At 42.4% G+C, this 22,065-nt stretch overlaps 7 protein-coding genes across 7 annotated transcripts; 5 read left to right on the top strand and 2 right to left on the bottom strand.

The window, feature by feature from the left end:
- Positions 1-471: 471 nt before the first annotated feature.
- On the top strand, positions 472-2,321 carry Bfra_005663 (putative trna nucleotidyltransferase protein; the record flags this gene model as incomplete). The annotated part of the gene is made up of 3 exons (XM_037336042.1): positions 472-1,384; positions 1,446-1,985; positions 2,059-2,321. The coding sequence occupies 3 exons, from the start codon at positions 472-474 to the stop codon at positions 2,319-2,321; spliced, it is 1,716 nt and encodes a 571-aa protein (XP_037191252.1).
- Positions 2,322-6,137: 3,816 nt separating this feature from the next.
- On the top strand, positions 6,138-6,419 carry Bfra_005662 (uncharacterized protein; the record flags this gene model as incomplete). The annotated part of the gene is given in 3 exon segments (XM_037336041.1): positions 6,138-6,165; positions 6,214-6,221; positions 6,240-6,419. The coding sequence occupies 3 exon segments, from the start codon at positions 6,138-6,140 to the stop codon at positions 6,417-6,419; spliced, it is 216 nt and encodes a 71-aa protein (XP_037191251.1).
- A 2,225-nt stretch (positions 6,420-8,644) lies between these two features.
- On the top strand, positions 8,645-9,298 carry Bfra_005661 (uncharacterized protein; the record flags this gene model as incomplete). Its single annotated transcript, XM_037336040.1, has 2 exons — positions 8,645-8,803; positions 8,888-9,298. The coding sequence occupies 2 exons, from the start codon at positions 8,645-8,647 to the stop codon at positions 9,296-9,298; spliced, it is 570 nt and encodes a 189-aa protein (XP_037191250.1).
- A 263-nt stretch (positions 9,299-9,561) lies between these two features.
- Positions 9,562-10,471, bottom strand: Bfra_005660 (putative vesicle-associated membrane protein 7 protein; the record flags this gene model as incomplete). Its single annotated transcript, XM_037336039.1, has 2 exons — positions 9,562-10,381; positions 10,434-10,471. 2 exons carry the CDS (start codon positions 10,469-10,471, stop codon positions 9,682-9,684), a joined length of 738 nt encoding a protein of 245 aa, XP_037191249.1. The 3' UTR covers positions 9,562-9,681.
- Positions 10,472-10,839: 368 nt separating this feature from the next.
- Positions 10,840-13,422, top strand: Bfra_005659 (putative atp-dependent rna helicase suv3 protein; the record flags this gene model as incomplete). The annotated part of the gene is made up of 3 exons (XM_037336038.1): positions 10,840-10,870; positions 10,948-10,992; positions 11,060-13,422. The coding sequence occupies 3 exons, from the start codon at positions 10,840-10,842 to the stop codon at positions 13,420-13,422; spliced, it is 2,439 nt and encodes an 812-aa protein (XP_037191248.1).
- A 540-nt stretch (positions 13,423-13,962) lies between these two features.
- On the bottom strand, positions 13,963-17,290 carry Bfra_005658 (uncharacterized protein; the record flags this gene model as incomplete). Its single annotated transcript, XM_037336037.1, has 9 exons — positions 13,963-13,983; positions 14,047-14,564; positions 14,614-14,895; positions 14,949-15,104; positions 15,155-15,777; positions 15,828-16,000; positions 16,099-16,491; positions 16,546-17,025; positions 17,093-17,290. The coding sequence occupies 9 exons, from the start codon at positions 17,288-17,290 to the stop codon at positions 13,963-13,965; spliced, it is 2,844 nt and encodes a 947-aa protein (XP_037191247.1).
- A 2,228-nt stretch (positions 17,291-19,518) lies between these two features.
- Bfra_005657 (putative gram-negative bacteria binding protein) lies at positions 19,519-21,588 on the top strand (the record flags this gene model as incomplete). Its single annotated transcript, XM_037336036.1, has 8 exons — positions 19,519-19,799; positions 19,849-20,091; positions 20,145-20,492; positions 20,540-20,663; positions 20,713-20,862; positions 20,927-21,084; positions 21,142-21,174; positions 21,234-21,588. The coding sequence occupies 8 exons, from the start codon at positions 19,519-19,521 to the stop codon at positions 21,400-21,402; spliced, it is 1,506 nt and encodes a 501-aa protein (XP_037191246.1). The 3' UTR covers positions 21,403-21,588.
- Between the last annotated feature and the right edge of the window lie 477 nt (positions 21,589-22,065).

Below are 22,065 nucleotides of genomic sequence, written 5' to 3'. Positions count from 1 at the left end.
TTCGCACTAATTTCAATGACCCTAAATAATCGCACGATCATGCGCAGACTCAATCAAAGGTAGACTGCAGCAGCGGCAAAGCAGGGCGATCGTTCATCCAGATGTGGCCTTGTGTAATACTCGAACGTCGATCCGTCTGAGATGGTCTATGTTGGAATTGTAATTAATCGACATGAGCATGAAATATACAAGAGGGGTTTAAGGACTTTTGTCGTATAATTCCCTTTTAAAAGTCCCTTGTTTTTTGTACTTTGTATACGTCGTATAAGTTACCATCGCGGGAACAACCACACTCGATGATGGCCTTGCGCTAAGAATAATCCAGCATCACCAAAATCCTCAGAATCACGTGACTACAGTATCAATTTCTATTTCGTGCCGTACTTTCCTTTATTTGATGTTTATGAATTCAGCAGTGAGACTGAATTGCAGCTCGACTATTCATTTAAAGATCCCCATTCACCTAATGTTATGATTCCATATTGGACATCTTTTGTACAGAGCTGTGGAGTCATAAAAGTCAGATCTATTCTAAGAGTCACCATCACCAAACGACAAACATTTCAATTCTCTTCCATGAAACGGAAACACAACGAAGAAGAGATTTCTTTCGCAAAAAGATTACGAGGAACGACTATGGCCACCGCTACTGTAACGTTGACTCCTAGAGAAAGTCAACTTCGGAATCTTCTGCTTGACGTAGCAGATTTTGTCAATGGATCAAAGGATGTTGAGCAGAAAGTCGAGTTGAGATGGGCAGGAGGATGGGTTCGGGACAAGCTACTTGGGATCCAAAGTCATGATATTGACATAGCAATTAATGTCATGACTGGGCAGAACTTCGGTCTGAAGATGCGGGAATATTTGGAAGATGCAGAAAACCTCAAGAAACATGAATTGGAAGCTAAAGATGTCAAAAAGCTATACAAAATTGCTGCGAATCCAGAGAAGTCCAAAAAGTTGGAAACTGCAACTACAAATATTTTTCACTTCGATGTGGATTTTGTGAACTTGCGCAAGGAAACTTACGCCGAAGATAGTCGCAATCCTGAAATGGAATTCGGTAGTGCAGAAGAGGATGCACTCAGACGGGATGCTACGATTAATGCTCTATTCTATAATCTTCACACAGATATCCTTGAAGATTTCACTGGAGGACTTGCGGATATGAAGGCCAAACTCATCAAAACACCGCTTGAACCATACACTACTTTCAAGGACGATCCGTTACGAGTTTTGAGATTGATCAGATTTGCTAGTCGACTAGATTTCAAAATTGATCCGGAGGCGGAAAATTGTATGAGTAATCCAACCATCATGGAAGCTCTAAAACTTAAGATTAGTCGAGAAAGAGTTGGGGTTGAAGTGGAGAAAATGTTAAAAGGTAAGCAAGCTATCATTCAGGCAATTCTTTGATATTTCAATGTATTTCTTACCAATTTCAGGAAATAACCCATGGCAATCTTTGAACTACTTTGATCGACTTGGTATCTATTCAACAATATTCACAGATCCTACGGCACATGAGGTTCTAACACCCGATACATCGAGCTGGAAAATTGTGTACGATTGCTTGAAGGAGATGACATTGAACGAAACACCAGACTCGGTTTACAAATCGCTAGTGCGATCAGATGACGCCAAATATCTTGCCTGGATTCTTGCCGCTCTGACACCATGGACGGCCATCCCACCAGCACAAGCAGCAAAACCAGGAGGGAAGATACCCCCGCCATATGGAGCTTTGGTTGCTCGAGAAGGATTAAAAGCGGAAAGTAAATTGTGCAATATGGTTGCCGGTGCATTCAAACAATACGCCGAGATCACTGAGCTCAAGGATGCGATCAAAAGAAACGACTCATATGTTCACGAACGAGATACAGTTGGAATGATGATTAGGAAATGGGAATCACATGGTGGACAATGGAAATTACAAGCTTTATTTGCATTGCTTGTGGAGGCTTTGAAGCTAGAAAGTGCTGAAGGTATAGTAGATGTCCACGCGTTCTGACCACTGGAAACTCTGCGTTTCCTACAGTTTATACTAAGTTTCTTCAGGATACCAATCATTATTTTCTGAATGGCAAAAGTTCATCGATCACCTCAAAGACCTTGACGTGATGGAGGCACCGGCAATCCGAGGAATAGTAGATGGAAAGATTCTTTCAAAAGCACTGGGTGTCAAGCCTGGCATTTGGATGGCACCGGCATTGAACGTGTGCATGGAGTGGCAGTTGAGAAATCCTGATTCGACAGACACGGAGGCTGCGATTGAGGTAGTTAGGAAGCGAAAAGAGGAGTTAAATATACCCCAGAAATAGTGATTAAAGGAAGTTGACTAGCGATGTATTACAGATTACATAGGTGAAATACTATTAATATTCGCAGCTGCTCTCCACTCACCTGTGCTATCGGATTCTACGTACCATCGCAAGTAGGCAGTCTGTCTAGCGTAGACCATCACTCTCCATCTAGTTTAGCATGAAACCAATCTCCAACTTCAAACTGTCGTCACGAGTTCATAATATCTAACCTAGTCCCAGTGGATCGCGTTAAAAGTCTTTTGATGGAAATCACCAATGACAATCATCATGCGTTCCTCTCATTCTGTTCCACGACCATTCGCAATCGAACCATTTAACCCGTGATAACGGTATCTTCAGCTTCCATCCTCACACTCATGAACATCACTGCTTTTCGCAATTGGTAGGTTGAACGACCCTGCATTCTACCATTCGTCAGCGAAAGACATTGGCCTCTTTCTGCTCCGTTCATAGCTATAACCTACGCTATTTTATTCGTTGAAATGAGTCAAAAACGAAATTGATGTAAGGCCTTTAGTCTACCGCTCAATGCATATCCTCGTGGCGTAGTTCGGAATGAAAATACCAGATGACAGTAGTACTGAGTTGGGGCAACCGATTGCGCCAAGTTTTGAAGAAGGATGACTCTCGCACTCTTTACACATACCTCGCGAATGAAGATGTCTTCAATGGTGGACGTTGAACTAGCCTTGATTGCAATAAGTTCAAGTCTGTTGAATAACATTTGACCCCTCCTCTTTCGTATCACCAGCATTCAATATCTCCTCTCCAAAGGACCCAAACTATGCCCCAACAGCTGTGCAAGTTACAAACTCCGCTTGATTCGATATGTTTTACATTGGTATATACTTCAGAGTTTGATGATTCTCCATTACATGGCGGAAATACTTATCAACTGCTCGAAGAATATTGGTGCCAGTTTCTGGGAGTTCATTCTCGACAATGATATTTACAAGCAAAAAGATTGAGGTTCGAAGGTACTTCCGAGGTTCCAGCTCTGAAATCGGTAGAAATGTTCCTTTGAGAATTGATGTGAATATTTCAGTATACGAGAAGAACCTGAGACCTTAGTCTGCTGCTAGTATAAACCTACGCTACTATCTGTCTCGCTGCCTTAAACCAGAATATTCTGCCCATACGAAATTCTTCAAATGGAGTTTCTTTCCTAGTATTTAATTCGTCTCCAGCCCATTCACTTCGAATCTCCGCACAGAATCTCTCACGCTGCTTTTATAATCTGATTTTATCTTATGGAAACACATAATAAAATACCAAATGAAGCCAACATGGTCTTCCGTCCCGATATACCCATGGAAGTGTGGGTCATGATAGGATAATTTTCTAACAAGTCCTCTCTATGCTCTTGTTAGAGTATCGCGTAGCTTTAGAACCATATTTTCGTCGATTCTTTACGAAAATTATACTATCGAGGTGATGGGTCGTAAGATTCCTAATTTGATACCGTCTCTTGTTCCTTTTATCAAGAACTTGGAGGTGATTGTTGACATTAGACCGGAAATGTTGCCCGCATTCAACAAATCAGCCTGGATTGTATTTCTTTGATTTTACAAAAACTGAACAGAGCTAAGAGCTAGCGAGAGGAGTGTCGAATTTGAAGGAAGGATACTGGCAGGCAATTTGAAGGTCGACGACGAGGTGAAATATGAGTCTGCTGAGCTTCATATTGTGATTTAAAGCCAGGACCCCTTACATAGAGCATATTCCCTGCGTCGGTCACCATGAAGGAATCATTCTTGTAGGTGTGGAAGGAGTGCAGAATTATTAATGCTATGGATCATTGGATCTAGGTTATATATTGATCCACTATAGTCGCACCTTCCATATTTATCCCTAAGAACGTTTGATTCACTTATTCAGCGTTTAAAGTCGACCAACAAGATTTTCTGCCTCTACTTATTTACCCCTACAGATCAAGGCAGTTTACTTTTGTGACGCAACAAGGACCGTCTTCTGATATTCCAGAGATCATGGCTTGAAAATGAGAGGTGCTTGATATTTACCCATATCTTAATCCCAGGCATGAGATTTAGAAGGTTCAACAAATCAATGTATGATGTTGAAACCAGTTGGCATATTCAATTCACTTGATCAACTCATCGGGTGAGCAGCAACCTTAACCTTAGTTACAATAAGAACTCTCAATAAAAAAAGATGACAGATTGGTTTGACTAAATATCTTATTCTTAGTCAAGAAGACTACCCACTAAAAGGCTAGATTGATTAAAGCTAAGATCAAAAATCTTAAAATCTAGTTCGACTTAAACGTCGGATCGACAAAGAAGCTAAAATAGGGGTAAGCTTGAATGTTACTTCCTCGATGGGTAGATATATAACTGAATCCTCTCTGAACTGATCAAAACAATTTCAAGGCAAAATGAATCTTGACTTCAATACTGTAATAAGATTTACTGAATTCCCAAATTTGTGGTTTGGTGTTTTACCTCGCCCGAATCAACGACGTATCGCATTTTTAAGGTTGGTTCGGATGACCCGAATTGTATACCCAAGATGGACAGCAAACTAGGCTCTGAGGTTACTAAGAAAACTGGAGAACTACTCTCAGAAATTTGGATGATGGTTGCAGACAAGTTACGTGAATTCTCCTTCAAAGATTAGTTTACATTAAAAGAGCATGTGCAGTCTTGAAGTGCATCCCATCGCTGAATTCGAAATCAAGCATTGAAAAACATAGCACGGGATCTTAATCAATTATCCAGATGCATCAAAGTTTTCGTTCGATTGCAACCCAACAGATATCATAACAATGTATCTAAAATCAAACGTGGAGATATAATAATCGAGTCGGCAAACAACACTGCGAGGCACCTTAGCGCTGGCTTTGAAATAGTATATTAAAGCAATTTTCTGGGCACATGCACAACGGCAACGGCCCATTGCTAACTATGTATTAGATTCCAGAGACTAGCAAGCTTACGCTACACATCCTAACCAGAGTTTGTCGAATCTTCAGGCGGATATTTTCCCCACGTCTATACCGAAGGTCTGCTTTGGTTGTTAATGGCAAAGTCAAAGACGAGATTCCTGTACCCTCGTTTCTAACATATGTACTCCGACAGTTATGGATCAGCGACTTTACCACAAATCTAATTCAGTGGATTGGTGCAGGCCAAAGTGAATCGCTCATAGATTTGATATTCACAGAAGTCTCAAGCCAAAGATATGGATGCAGGAGTTGTTTAAGGGATGCTTTGGTCATATGTCAGAAATCCAAAATCCATCGCTCATTTTTATGCAGGTTTGATAGCTGCTGCTTGTTCATTACTTGAATTTATTCAGATTGGCAGTTGGGTGTGGAAAGTCAAACGTCTTGAGAAACAAATTGAGACCAAGGAACTCCACTGGGAGGTTGCGCTCGAAGAATTGAATGAGGAGGAAAAACGTGCTATTTATTTTCTCAACCTCCCGGATTTGGTCAGATAGTCACCATTGGCGGCATATTGCTAGATCACAATAGTCGTAAACTTAAAATTCACAGTACTTATTACAATCGAAGTTTGGCATGGTTTCATATTCATTTTCAGACACTAGATATTTCAAGTACTATACACATGGACCAGATTTACCTTGGTGGAATTTTCTATCAAATCAAAACACCCACCGTCTTTCACAATAGCCACAACTTGGGAGAACAAATATGGAAATACGAAGAACGGAAGAAAGGAAGACGGGAAGGAAAAAAAATACTCTTGCTTGGAACGAAATTAAAGTAGAAAACTTAGGTCCAAAAGAAATACAAAAAACTTCCAGGAAGTGATCTCAGAACAAAACATGATGTGTCAAGGTTCAAAACCATATCATAGTTTGATATGAGAACTGGACCATGTTGACTTGAAATTTATCATCACAGATCAGAAAGTAAACTAATCGCAACAGCCCACAATTATCAACAGCTTCCTGTCAGTATTTCTCAGTCCCACGAGCCAACGCCCACAAGCCAAAGCCCACATGATCAAAGATCGAAAGCCAACAAATCATGGAGAAGTTGATTTCCACTCATTCCCCAAAAGGTTGACCTATCAAGTAAAGTTCTTCACAGAACCCACCATCTCCTAGACCAAATCCAACCTCTCTCATACTCTCACTCCTGTGGATGCCAGGTTGAACTGACAATAGAGCAAAAGTAGATATGAGTGGGAATATTGTCAGACAGCCCCACCAAGAAACATGAACATCGGCTTCACTTAAGTCCCTCGTAAGAGAGTATAAATTAGGACTCGGTTTGTACTGCCATGAGTTTTGGATCGTGCAATGGGTCTTCACTATGCTAACAATCTTCCCCGTACCACTAGATAGCATCGATCTTTCACCACAGATGCATCTACTTGCAAGCAAGTACAATGATGTCGAAGTAAAGATGTGTTTCTTGGAACATGGCAATGGATCGAAGAGGGAAGGAAAAAAAGTGGAAGGAAGTGGGAAGGGAGAGTCCTTATAAGGACGTGGAGTGCTGTACCTTGATGGCGAAGCGAAACCGAATGCGAGATTAAATTTGCAAATTCAAGTTACGGCAGAGAATCTTTTTTCTTTGTTAGGGAGGCGCAGTAAGCTGATGGTGAATATCAGTAGTGAATAGTGATAAAGTTGTCGTCCCATCTTTTGTGGCCAGTCTTGTCTACTCAAAAGGTCACAGCTCGAATATCACATCACTTCCCGGCCGCAGCAGGAGATTTTGGTTGGTCTAATTTCGAGAGAGGGCTATGGAGAATTTGAAAATTGATTTGAAATCGTTTGCACAGTTCGAGATCTCTCGAATGGTGAGAATTTGGAAAGTGAGGGTGGTGTTCTAGGGTCAAAATTCAATTTTGCGCTGAGCAAATTTCAGTACATCTACGTAAATGGCTTCATGATTTCACGAATATTCTTCCGTTGTTTATGGTGAGATGGAAGCTTGGTTGAAGGCATTTGGGTATTAGAAATTACTCAACAAGTGAATAAATGATAAGTTGAATGGCACACATGGTCCAGTGAGAACAGTGAGAACTGTGCGAGAAAATCTGAATTTTCCAAAGAATCTCCGAGTCGTATTCACTACCTACGTACCAATGAATCAAACGCTTCTCGTAGCCCTAGCAATTTCCTTAATTGATATCCTTTCGCAGACATCCATAGACACATCATCTGCTTTATCTGCGATGGCTCAACATTGTTATCAATGTTCTTTAACGCCGCGTACGTCTCAATACTCTTCACCACTCAATTTATAAGATCACGGGAGTGCACGATTGTAGATGCTCCTTCCATCCATAGCAGAACGTACCACAATCAATCCTATAAATCAAAACCGAAATATCAAGACATTGCTGCCTCTCGGAGTCTAGAAGGTTTTATTCGAACAAGTGTGTTTGACTTGCGTACTTACTGGTAGTGGATATGCGTCAATCTTAATGCATGATATCTAATAAATGTGTGGTGCAACGTATTTTAAATGTAGGAAACTCTAATTCTTCCCTAGTTCATTCTGAAGCACTTGTGAGCATTCGAGTCTTCTTCCCAGGAAATTTGACAAGTATCGAACTGAATCCTAATCCTGGATACCCATCAACTTCCACCAAGTATGTTCACTGGTAGGTCTTGATGTGAAGTTCAATCGGGGCCGAACTTCATGCTACGAGTTTAGGCAAGCTTGAAAAATTATAGTTTGTGGAGAGTTTCACTAATATTTTGACACCTAGTATATGCTCCGCAAGCGAGCTAGTCCTTCATTTCGTTAAGTAGATATCGAGAACAGGTACGATCTATCAATCTCGAGACTTCAAAAAAAAAGTATGAATCCCGTCCAGAGTAGCTTATATAAGTATGATATCTTTGGCAAGCAGAGTCAGATCGATATAGTTGTCGCTTGGGTCTCATAATCCTGAGCACGACAAGCAATCGCCGAGACTGCAGTAATAATTATGACACAACCAGTAAAAAGGAGACAATTTCTATACACACGGAACCACACGGTATGCCGGCAGATGCACATATGCACAAATGTGCATCATGATACCTCGGCCCCTATGACCGACGTCCATTTAGAGTTGAAGCTAGCCTTACCCCACACTTCATAAATTTCCCATCTTGGGCATTTTTTCCAGAGATTTTGAACATCAAAATCTACAAAACTTCTACTCTTGTAAAACAATTTATTAGAATAAATTGAGAAAATCTTGTAATTTCCTAGCAATTGTCATCAATTCGACTGAAGACTTGCCATACATCATACCTTCCTTTCACAATTTCACATTCCCGGACAAAGAACCCAAATAGGAAGCTTACTCGCGAATACCTTATCCGAAATGCCACCCTTACGCCATTCCATCTCGCAGCTATTTGCGCCGCATCCAGCGTTTGCTCTTCGAAGCTCCCAATCGCACGAACAATCGCTTTATACAGCTCCTTCCGCACCTCCAAATAACGACGAGATGATTCCTTCATTGCAGCCAAAAAGACCAACCGTATGTTTCGAACCTTTACCGAGCTTTCCTTGTCCAGCGCGTGATAAGTGAAGAACATAGCTAATCGATCATCCATTCCACTAGGTCCCAATTTCCACTATACCTCCCAATCCACCTACAACTTCAATGTCTCCACCTACCTACCAATCAGAATCTCCCTTCCCTACCGCGTCTCCATCCTTTTGCGCTCCCTCATTCCCCACCACAGCTCCAGTTCCTCCCCGCACCCAAATTGAAGCTTTGCCACCCCACGCAACACCCTTACAAACAACAGATTCAATCTCACCCTTCCTACACTTAACCCACAGAAATGGCAAATTCATTCTTGATTCCGCAAAACGACATCCAGTGTTCTTCACAGATAGATTGAGGAAAGCGCCTACGGGCGTGGAAGCAAATGATTATGAGTTTGAGGATTGGAAGGCGGGAAGTCCAGTTGCGAGTGGGTATGTGTACGAAAGTGGTGAAGTTCAAGAAAGAGAAGCAAAGTTGTGAGGAGGCTTGTTGATTGCGGTCATTGAACATAACCAAGAATTATTATAACAGGTTTATATTTTAGAGTTCGGATTGGAAAAGGGATTCGGATTCATGGATTGTATATATGGGACCCCTCGTTTTCCACATGGCTGAGAATGCTCATCATTGTGTTCTAAGGTTGTTTCTAGTTTTCTTATGCAAGCGTAATCATAAATAACATATCAATTGCTCGTCTTTACAAACCCATAAAGTATGTATACTAAAATAACATAAAGCCGCATGCCAAAACTCCACGCCGTGGTATAAAGTCCCCAATCCTAATGTTGTCCTCACCAATAGTCAATTTGAACTTAATGCACGACTTTCTCGATCTACATTATGCCGTTTTCTCTGCAATGCACCTATCCAACACACTTTTGCCATCCCGGTAATCCGCATCCAAAGCCAACAAACAAGTAGAGCAAGAAGATGATAACAACAGTCAAAAGTACCATCAACTTCACATTCTTCCACCACATCTGTCTGCGCAAGCCTCTACTCCTGATCCTGAATTCTGACGCGCTTCCACCGAGTCTATCCGTTTTATCGACGAGCAGATCAATTCTCTCGCCTCTTTCCAAAAGACTTTCGATATTTTGACTCATGATACCTCGCACATTGTCGATTTCGCCTTGTACATTCTTGATCGCATCCTCTTTGCCACCCTGGGTTGTTCCGTATTCTACCATCAATTTCTTGAGTTCGGAGTTGAATGATCCAGCGCCGTAACTTCCTAAATCGGAAAAATCCGTAGTAGAAGGTGGGAAAGACGTAAAAAAGCGCTTTTTGATCTCGAAAAGAAAGCCAAACGGTATGCGACGTCCGAGAGAGGCATCGGCAATCACGAGGAATGTAAGTCCACCCGCAGACGATTCAGAAGCGGGGTATTCAGAGGGTGCAGATGCCATAAAATGGATGAAGGAGTTGTTGTGTGTATACGTCAGTTTTTGAGGTTCATCATGCTTAATTTTCGGAAGGACAAGGGAGGCTAGGGATGAAGTTTGCGAAGCGGCGGATGTGGTATGCTCGGCGAGGATGGTCGTATTGTGAGAGATACAAGAGCTGTCTATGTTAGAGAGTAAATTGAAGGTCTGTGAGAACGATGTATGCTTACTAAAGAAGGGGAGTTGGTGGTGTGGATGAGGAAGCCATTGTTGGAATTTGAATTGAGAATTCGAAGGGTTTTCCACGAAGTCCGAAGATTTCCAATTCCCAAGATGCAATTTAACAAAAGGAAGATGTATCGGTTGATGGAGATGATATCAACAATTGCATGCGAATATGGACTGGCAGGTTGATGAGAATAATGGTGAAAGTTGGATAGTCAATTCAATATGGTTGACATGAAGGTAACAGGATTGGGAAAGTACAATGACGATGGCGCAGAAGCTAATGCGGCTGCGGCCGACGCTAAGATTTGCTATGTCTCGATGATTACCTAATCACAAAATTAAATCATTATTTGAGGTCAATTATTATTCTATCTATAATCGGATGCTTTTGCGCCATCTACTGCGGTAATGACATTGATCAGCAGAAGGTCTGGACAATGTGCGTTCTGTACATTTCGCAGCTTGATATGGCCAATCTCTTCACCTCTCACATCCAATGGTAGAAGTTTCCATCAGTCAAGGCCTGTGGCGAGGACGATTCCCAAGTCGCGCCGGAAGAAGGTATATAACATGGGCGCTGCTACTTTGGTATCCTCATTTGCTTACCATCTAACTTTTTAGTATACAGAGCCTTCGGAGTCTTACGGTGTATCAAATCACAACGGTTCCCATAAAGGGTATGGAACGCCGAAAGACACTGAGGAACGGGCTAGGACGGCATTTCGAAAGTTTGAACAAACGATGGTGCAAGAAGCCCGAACACTGAAAAAAACACTTATCAATGGAACGATATATGTGAAACCAGTGGGGGAAAAAGAAATGAAAGGGTGGGGCGCAACAAGTAGAAAGGAATTGCTAGTCAAGCTGCGAGACTTTGAGGATGTGATAGCAGCGGCTGGCAGAAGAGCAACTGAACGGGGCGAGACTGATAAAAATTCCAATCCTATCTTCGCCAAACTTAAGGACGCATATATTGCAAAGGATACTAGGGGCCTACAAGACGAAATAAGACATGCATTCACCCATTTCACACTCTCCGGTAAGTTTTCGAAAGAAGAACTTGCAAGCCACCAGAGGCTAGCAGACTTTCGTTATCCAATTGAATGGTACCCAGCGACACGAGCGATGCAACGCACTTTTCACCTGCACGTTGGACCCACGAATTCTGGCAAGACATATCATGCTCTGCAAAGGCTTGAGGCAGCCAATAGTGGTATATATGCTGGGCCTCTACGATTACTGGCTCACGAGGTTTACACGAGATTCAATGCTAAAGGAAAGCCATGCTCTCTTATCACTGGGGAGGAACGTCGGATTCCAGAGGGTGCCAAGGATACCATGAAGAGTTGTACTGTGGAGATGGTACCTCTCAATTCGAAAGTCGATGTAGCAGTTATCGATGAGATTCAGATGATTGGAGATGAAGACCGTGGCTGGGCTTGGACTCAAGCAGTACTGGGAGTTCAGGCCAAGGAAGTACATCTCTGTGGCGAAGTCCGAACAACTGATTTGATAAAAAAGTTATGTTCAATGATGGGAGACAAGTTGATTATTCACAATTATGAAAGACTTGGGAAATTACAAGTGATGGCAAAGAGTCTCACACCAAGACATTTCGAGAGAGATAGTCCATCTAACAAAGAGAACAACCCGGTCAGCAAATTAGAGAAAGGGGATGCTGTCATCTTGTTCTCGAGGATGAGAATTCATGCAATGAAAAACGCAATTGAGGCACATCACAAAGGCAAACGATGCGCTATTGTTTATGGGTCATTACCCCCCGAGACCCGTGCTCAACAAGCCGCTTTGTTCAATGACCCAGACAATGACTACGATTTCCTGGCTGCCAGCAATGCCGTTGGCATGGGTTTAAATTTAAGTATCAAACGTGTCATTCTTGAATCTGTCAAGAGAAATAATGGCACAGATTTCATAACTCTCCCTATCTCCGAGATCAAACAAATTGCTGGCCGGGCCGGGAGATACAAGACGGCCCGAGATGCTATCGAAGCAGGGCCAATAGACGTCACAGATGGCATTCCTGCTAAACCAACAGAGCCTCCCGTTGGCCTAGTCACAACATTTTTCAAGACTGACCACGAGATATTATCAAGCGCTATGTCAAAAGAAGCAGCACAGATGACAACAGCAGGAATTTTTCCTCCTGCAAATGTCATAGAACGCTTCGCTGAGTATTTTCCTAAGAGTACACCATTTAGTTACGTGATATTGCGACTACACGAGCTCGGTTCTTTAAGCAGCCAGTTTCACCTATGTCAACTCAAGGAGCAAGCTGCCATTGCAGACATCATTCAGGAATTCAATCTTACCATTCGAAACCGCCTCATTTTTCTAGCTGCTCCTGTGTCTTTGCGCGATCCTGGAGTTGTCAATGTAGTAAAAGCCTTTGCTCGTTGTGTATCCGAAAACACTGGTGGTCACATTCTCAATATACCTGAGCTTAGTCTTGATCTTTTGGATGAGGATCCCGACACTTTTACTCGGCAACAGGAAAGGGAAATGTATGTGCGCAGTATTGAAAGGTTACACAAAAATATTACACTCTACCTCTGGTTGAGTTACAGATTTACAGGTGTATTCCACAGCCAGGCCTTGGCATTCCACATTAAGGGCTTGGTAGAGGAAAAGATTGATTTATGTTTGGCTAAGGCCGAGTGGCAAGAGAAAGCTAGAATAAAGGCAATGAAACGAAATGTAGAGCTTTTGAACGCCCTGTCGGAGGATAAAGGTGCACTAAATGCTGCGTCAGTTGATGTACCTTTGGAGAAGAATATTTTCGAAGATCCAAAGGAGTCTCTAGACTTAAAGATACCGCTGGTGGATGAGACCTCGGGCGATTCCAGGATGTACTCAGATGCCGAGGCGAGCAGTGAGGCCCAATCTGGAATAAGGGCTGCCAGTGATAAGAAATTTGGCACTCTTAGAATTCCACTCCACGCGAAACTTCCTGGACGTCATACCAGTCCGTGAAACATGATCAATTGAAATGTAAAATATTTACGATGGGATCGTGTGAATTGCCAATGTGCTGCACATTTTTCTCTCAAGATTTGAAAATAAATTATATTATTACTGTATATGTTGCATCTCATCTCTTTCATGGTCCAATGTAACTCTTTGCTACGTTCTATTATAGCCCGCTCTTCTAAATCTCTTGAGCAAAATTCTTTGGTCTACCTAGCAGTCCCTGATTACATGTGTTCTTTCAAATCATAAAGAGTACATCATCTCTTGAATTGTAATAATAGATTTGACAGTCAAGTGCTGAATCTTCCTTGAACAATAGTTCCGTTGTACCATATCCCAGGGAATTGATAAAAGTGATGTTTTGGGGATAAATGCGCCCGCGAAGAAATCAAACGCCCTCTTTTTCGTTCGTTCTAGGTTTGCGTTCGGATGCCAACGATCTCTAAAAAGTTCATTCGACTAAGAAGTGCAACTATGACGTGTACAATAGTTGAGATGTTAGATACAATGATATGCGGATATCGGATTGGAAATCAACTGTATCTAGAAAAGTCCTAGCGCAAACTGAGGAACTGTTAGTTACAGTGTAGCCTGAAAGATATTCATAGTGAGGAAATGGGCACTTACAGGAAGTAGAATATGGCATGCCACTTGATTAGAAAGGGGTACGATGGCTGTGAAATCCGTTATTTCGAAGCCACGAGGTGCAAAAGCTCCCAAGTATACCATTCCTCCTAAAACCGGGATCATCACTAAATACATCCACTTAAAATCACGAAAGATTTTATCTAAACCAATTCTAAATCCACCAGCTTCAACTTCTTTGGCGGTAGCCGTCCATTCCATTTTTATGCTGAAGAAATGGCATAATATGGCAGTTAAAAGATGGAAAGATATGCCACCGAAGAAGAGGACAAACATAGGTGTCCATTTTGCGGTTTCAACTATGGAGGAGACGAAAACTTTTTCGCCAAGGCGATGACGTAACATGGCGAAGGCGAGGGGTGAGAGGACATTGAAGATTACGGCCATGCCGACGAAGATTTTCCAGGAGGTGAGGTAGAATTGATCTAGGGAGTCATTGAACCAGCCGACCATTATGTAGTTTGCTAAGGTAAGTGGAATGGCACAGGCAATTGCGTAATCTGTTAATAAGTCAGTTCTAGAACAGCGTTCATGGTTTTGCATACCCACAAGTTCCGATATAAGCTAGGATGGTGATTTTAGAGGTGAGCTTGATGTCACTCCAAAGGAATCTCATGAATAGTTTCGTGAATGGGCCTCGCCACCACTTATATATGGGATTGAAAACCAATTCATTACATCCATATGCATATTTCTCCCATCGAGCAAGTTCGTCATAAACAGTGAGGGATACACCTTCTTTGAAGCCACCCTCGTGATAAGTCGCCAGTCTCACGATGAATTTGGCCATTTGAAGTCGTAGACTCATGTCAAAGTCCTCGGACACGTGATCTAGCAAGATGTTAGGAGATTACAAGTTTAGGCGGAATATTGAAGTGACATACCGTCAGACCAGAATTTTAGTTGTCCATCTTCTTCATAAGCTACGCTCTGTACAGCTTTCCATCGTAAAAAGGCATTGTGGCCAACAAATGGAGCACAATCGCCGTTTCCTACTGCAAAGGTAATAGACATGTAAATGAGGTTTGTAAAGTAAGTGACTGTCAACTGTTAGTGTTATCTCTAATTACTTTCTACCAGGAATACTTGCTGCCGTTTTCGAAAGGATTATTCGCAACTTGCATGACACCGGAGGCATGTTGTAGAATAGCCACTTGAGGACTCTCATGCATTTCTAATGCGCCTAATAAAAGGCAGTCTTCAGGCACTCGAGTGTCGCTATCAATGATTAGAATGATATCACCGATACGAACATTACCTCCAGCCATAGTCCGCCCTTCGTCTTGCTCAAGACAAGTTGCTAGAGCCCGTTTGTAAAGTACATCTTCCTCATCTGGAGTGATGTCACCTTGGGGTCTATCTTCCGCTGCAGATTTTGCAGCAATAAGTCTCAGTAACTCGTCTTCAACCCGAATAGAGAAACTGAGACAGTAGTTCATGTTCGATGCTTTCTTGAACTGGCCTTTTCGCTGGAATCCTTCAGGGTTATCTTGTATCTTCTTTCCCTGATACCACTTCTTTTTGCTATGGGTATGCTTCGGGCGCGAGCAGTAGCCGATATTATTCAACTCATAAAATGTCTTTCGGGCTTCACATAGCTCGGGATCTACAGCTTGCATTCCATCCTCGTTAACGTAAATCGAAGCAGAGCCTCCTTGTGCTTCATAGTACCGAATAGCAGCCAGTATACTAGTGACAGTAGGAATAATAACACTATCTCTATCAGTCAGCAGCTTTATGATAAGATCCTAGTGGCCTCATACCCTTTTAATCCTTCTTTATATACTGGCATCTGAATGGTGATGTGTGGCAGCTCTAAGTCGGGGTAACGACCCCTCTTGGGTGGCTTGGCCGAATAGAACTGAGAATTCTTTCGGACATATGTCAAGGGTCCAAATAGTTGAAATAGACTTCCCGCAATGACAATCATGAAAAACTGATGATAAACATGTTAGTTACGTTCGGAAAATTATCTTTATTTTTCCGTTGTACTTGAGGCTTACGCCACGTACAAAGTGGCTGAAAATGTCTTACCAGAGAGAAGGAAACGAAGAATGGAATAACAGCGACAAGTGCAAACCGGAGTACACCACCATCCCATTGATATTCTGTTATTAGTCGCGACGCACAAAGCATCTCTACGAATACCACCAAAGTCATGGCGAATCCAATGACACCAGCATGCAGTAATAGAAAGGGTCTTTCTGGTGGTGCAGCGGCCTCGATATCTGGATTGAAAATTGTGTCTTTGTTTTCTTCACGCTCAATCGCGGCTTGAACAATGTTCATTTTTTCATTGAATTCAGGATCCTCACTAATGGCCGATGGTGTTCGTCCGGGAGTTTGACCTGGCGTTTGTCCAATAGGTGGAGTCATGGATGCGTATGGAGAAGTAGCTGTCATGGTGCCAATATGAGATCCCCAGATCTATTTTGTTTTTCGTAAGTATAATCCAGATTATTTCGGGTTGATTTGACTTACCAAGCCAACGAGGATACCTTCGACATCTGCGCCGTGTGTCATAATACTTTCAACTGACTCGTTCCAAATGAGAACGAGCCTCTCTTCTCTCAATACACATAAGTACGACTTCTTTGAGACTCCAGTACCTCCTCCATATGCAAGTTCTGAAAGATTTTGGACGATTGGAAGTCTGATTCCGCGTGGATGTACTTGAACTTCTGTTTGGAAAGGGCCAATTTGGTCCATCAATGCTGCAGTAATATCTGAAGACATTGTGAAGGCAACTTTGCAACCAAGATATTGCATCACGGTATAAAAGTTGTTATCAACGTTTGGTGGCTCAGTGTAGTAGCTACCATCCGGAAGCCGCATAGCAACACCCACCCATGACGATTCGTTGATGGTCCCATTCTCCTCCTCGATAGGTTGAAGCCATTTTGCAGCACTGCATCGTCTTTGAAGATATTTCGCAACCTGTAAACCATCATCAGGCGAAATCTAGGAATGAAATCAAGTTTTTCTGGGGGAGAGAATATATAGCAAACTATGTAACCGAGAGACATACCAGAGTATGACGATCGCGGCTTCCTGCAGACCCTGTACTCATAATGCTATGGGGTCGCGAGGCTGGCGCCAAACTTTCTGGGCGGAACACTGAAGGCACTGGGACACTCTGATGTCGCTCTGCCATCATAGGGCGTGTATCTGGAAGAGTTGGCAGCTGCCCACCAGAGCGCTGTTGAAAGTTGAATCCTTCAGACATAACGTTATAGGCTTGATGCCGGGAAAGAACTAATACCAACTTGAACCAAGAATTGAAGAGCTGCAAGTCTAGATTGAAAGAGTGGGAACCTGAGATTATCAGTAATTGATACGCGGATAAGATCGAAGGCAGTTGACAGGATTTTTCGAAAATCGGAAGTCAATATTACACTTGCCAACACATTCGTTATGGCGGCTGTAGGAAAAAACGAATACCATGAACTTTCTGTCTATAGATTGTTCGAGCTAGCTGAGTGAGGGCGACGGATCATAGAAATTTAGTCTAGTTTCAACGAGTTACCGGGGAGGAAAACACGGATTTGGCACAAATACTACATTTAAGATATTGAGCTCGTGGCTTATAGCCTCGGTGGTACAGCAGGCAGTAGCCACATCTCCTGCGGGAAGCCTAGACTATTGGATCAGATTTACAGATGTATAGTGTCTTTGGACGAAAGTTGTGGCTTCATCTATATCTCCACGCACGCAGGATGCAGAATATTGACCTAAGAATAGCATTATGGTCCGACGATAAGGTAGGAGGCTTGGGGAACTTGTGCTATCTCTGGGAGTTTCAATGGAGTAGATAAGTCTATACGGAAAGCTTTTCCGTTGAATGGTTCAACAATACGAAGCTTGGAAGTATTGAGAGATTATTATTGACCAGGGAGTGTTGTACATGGCTGTATTAACCAGATTCCCGCCAAAAGGCCAGGATACGGAAATTGATGGGTCTCTCATTGATCGGAAATCCTTTCAAGATCTTGAAAAGATTGGAAAGATACAAGGGAGAGAGCAGCAAAACATTGACCACCAAGGTGTCCAAATATTTTCATCCGGCGTTTGCTGTGATGTGATTGGCTAGATCGAGGCTCATAGTAACGCAATATAAGTGAGCTAGATTGGAACTCTCCATTTCCCCATGAGACTAGACGGGCTCAAATGCTGTCAGCCCTTGGCCCCTTGGTACAGCAGGGTAGTTCCTGAACTTTTCAATACTAATAACGATTTTAGGTGCAGACCTCGGAGTGATATCTTACTATAAGCTTTCAGGGGTCACAGACCCACTGTAGGCTTATTTACCCTAAATCAATCGCTAAACTACCCTGCCCGCTACCCTTCCCTCTTCAAATTGCTGCATATTACTCAGTGGTACAGATAATACTGTAGTTCTTGCTATTCGTTGGCCGACAAATTCGCACTTTGTACGACTAATATGAGGAATTAAACAATTCAACGTTTTTCCACCCTGAACTCTCGTTAGGAATTTTTAATGTCGATCACTTTGATATCCCGACATCTCAACCACCTCATTTTCTCGGTAATACAAACGAAATACCACAACATGCACCTTTCCTTCTGGATCATCTGAACTGTTGTTTCGAATTTTTATTTGAGCTCCTTGTTTTGACTTTTCTCTCGACCCCATCTTCATTCTTCTCTGATTTCAACCATTCGTCTTCCGTCCAATCAAGTACCTATTACCACAAAGATCAGACTTATCTGCAGGTTCCTGAACTCTCGTATTCAATATCGATATTCACATGCATTCTTGTAAAGTGTTACAGTGCCATCATCCCATATAAGACATCGCATCATCTAGTTTCAGGCCTAGTGGCTCGGGCAATTCAATCATTATCGTGGATTGACGCCTTTGAAATTTTGAGGTTACATCCGCCTTTAGCTTTCGTTTTAGAAGCCTCTGAGTCCTCCAAGCACTAGTTGGAAATGGTTCACAGCCACTGGATACCGACAGATGCTATACTACTTGATTGAACATAGCTGAACATTCCTGTCTGTAACTCTGTTATCATGATCAATTTTCATGTTCTCGATATCGCGTATATTCCCACTATCGGCGATATTACCAGCGCATGCAGATCTACTAGGGCATCATTTCGCTTACTCCTCTCATTTATTCTTATGAGGCTGGCAGAAAACGTCCATACTCTCAGGGATTGATGCAGACACAAGGTACTCTGCCACCCATGCGGTATTCGACAATACCATTATTGAAATGGGTCGATTGATTTTAGCTTAATTATCGGAGATTTCTCTTATCTTGGAAATATTTTCGACCATACCACATGTTTTTCGTGGGGAATCTCGGGCAAGTGCGTGGGTGAATAGAAGGAGTCAATCGTTCAAATTGAGATTGTGATATTTTGATAAGTTATCCAGCGACTTGTCCCAATCTTTCAAAGTTGCAGAGAGTAGAGAGTCCTCAAGATGTCAACATACAGTACATCCCTGACTGCACAAGATCCTCAAACCCACCGAGTTTCTGCCCCCGGAACACCTCAACTTCTATCTCAACTAGGAACACCAAATCACGAATCCTCCCATACAAGTACACCAAGTAACCGATTCTCATTACCAGGGGAAGCTTCTTTAATTTCAGGTATGGAAATCGCGTTCTTGATGTTGGATAAATTGCTGATCGTTAAAGATGGTTTGGATATTGTACCTCCAAGACAGCGCCGTTTTAAAAGTGCTAGGCTTATTGGCGAGTAAGTTTGGACCTTTATCCAAAAGTAACAGATACTGACTTTAAGAAAGCTATGAAAAGCCATGGCTAGAAAAGGTTGCCACAGAGGGAAAACGCAAGAAATGGTCTGGACGAACTTGGGATTCAATCATTTTCTGGACGAGTATTGTCATTGGTTTTGGGCTCGGAGGCATCATGTGCTACGTTGGATTTACATCAGTTCCAAACAACTCATACTGTCTTATGTTTGAAGATGATTTTCAAAATATAGACCCCAGTATATGGAGTTATGAGATTCAACGAGGCGGCTTCGGGTTAGTTCAAATCACTGAATTCCTCTGAAAGATCTGTCAGCTGAAAGAACTAGTACTGGATCCTTTGAATGGACCACAAACGATCCTCAAAACGCTTACACTGATGCTGAAGGGCTTCATATAGTCCCAACATTGACAGTCAATTCAACGAATATCACACCTGCTCAGATTTTAAACGGATATACATTAAACTTGACTACCGACAACAGGCCAGATGGCGTTTGTACGTCTGATGATGCAGGCTCGTCTTGTTCTATGTACAGCAATATTACCGCCGGTACCATTATAAATCCAGTCCGAAGCGCAAGGTTGTCTACCAAGGGGAAGAAAACTATCAAATATGGCAAAATTGAAGTCATTGCAAAAATGCCAAAGGGTGATTGGTTATGGCCAGCGATATGGTAGATTTCCACAATCCTTTGTAATGGAAGCTGCTAACTTTGAATAGGATGATGCCAGAAGATTCTGTTTACGGACCTTGGCCTGCTAGTGGTGAGATAGATCTCGCTGAAAGCAAAGGTAATGATGGGGCTACATACGATGGAGGTCGAGACAGCATTATCTCTGCTTTGGTATGATCCCTCTAGCTTGAACTCATACTTAAGCTGACCACTAGCAAAGCATTGGGGCCCAATTCCTCAAGTAGACGCCTTCTGGAAGACAGATGGAAAGCACAATATCCGACGAACCGACTATAGTGAAAGCTATTATACATATGGCCTTGAATGGAGTGAAGACTATATTTTCACCTATATCAACAGCCGTCTCTTGGTATGGACTCTCTGAAACTGGTAAATCTCGCCTTGTGGCCTGTCAAGAACTAATTTTGGTGTAGCAAGTGTTCTACCTCTCTTTTAGTAAGGGATATAACAGCATGTGGAATAGAGGAGAGTTCGGTAAGACGATTGTGAATAACTCGGCGCTACATGATCCATGGAGTCAAACGGGGAATCCAGCCACTCCATTCGATCAGGCCTTCTATCTTATTCTGAAGTAAGGTTACCTTCAGCATGAGATGAAATTATGGCGACTTTGCTAATATTAGATCAGCGTGGCAGTAGGAGGGACCAATGGATACTTCCCGTGAGTTTTCGAATTGCGCGCGCCATTTAGAGATAAATGAAAGCTAACGTTAGTGATAGTGATAAGGTTGGCAACAAACCGTGGGGAGATGCTAGTCTGACGGCCCCAGCCGAGTTCTGGAATGCTTCAAGTCAGTGGGGCCCAACGTGGGGGCCGCCCGAAGACAGAGGAATGACTGTTAAGAGTGTCAAAATGTATTCGCAGGGAACTTGCGGAAGCCCGAGCTGAGAACGAAATCGAAAGAGATAGTGTATTTCAAGTAAGCAAGATAAGAGAAGTGAGATAGATAAGATAGGTGCTTAATTTGGTTTTAATATTGCATGGGACAAATTTCGGAACGATACACATGGGAAGATTAGAGGAGTAATCGGTAACTGAAGCCACTCGACGGATAATAAAATATACAATTTTATACTCTCATCTACACTTTCATAACTGTTGGAAGGTCACTGATAAGAAGTGCATACACGAAGACTATGCATACAAAAAGATGGTGTTCTCGAATTTTCAAGGATTAATTCGGTCGTGTCTGGTTTACATGTGGTGTCCGGGTAAATGCAACCCTACCCTTGAATGTATCATGAATCCCGGGCCGATCAATAAACATCTTGGGTTTTCTAATTTTACACATCGGAAGAAGATTCTGTATCGTCGTTTCTTTATCTCTTGTCAATGACTCAGAAGTGGTCAGATTTTCCTACCACATAGTAGATGCACATTGTTGAGTATCATCGACTCGGTATCGCAAACAGGTAAACATGTCATCTTCTCCGATAGCTTTTTAGTTCACTGCCCCATCCAAAGACTACGTTACATGCGTACTCTGATTCGTTTACCGTCAATAGGGTTGGGCTTCAAGTGTATTGCTCGAGTCTAGATTTGATATCGCAA

This window comes from Botrytis fragariae, assembly GCF_013461495.1.
Source record: "Botrytis fragariae strain BVB16 chromosome Unknown tig00000075, whole genome shotgun sequence".
Lineage (NCBI taxonomy): Eukaryota > Fungi > Ascomycota > Leotiomycetes > Helotiales > Sclerotiniaceae > Botrytis > Botrytis fragariae.
The sequence above is the reverse complement of the archived record's forward strand: the minus strand, read 5'-3'. Positions and strand labels throughout refer to the sequence as shown.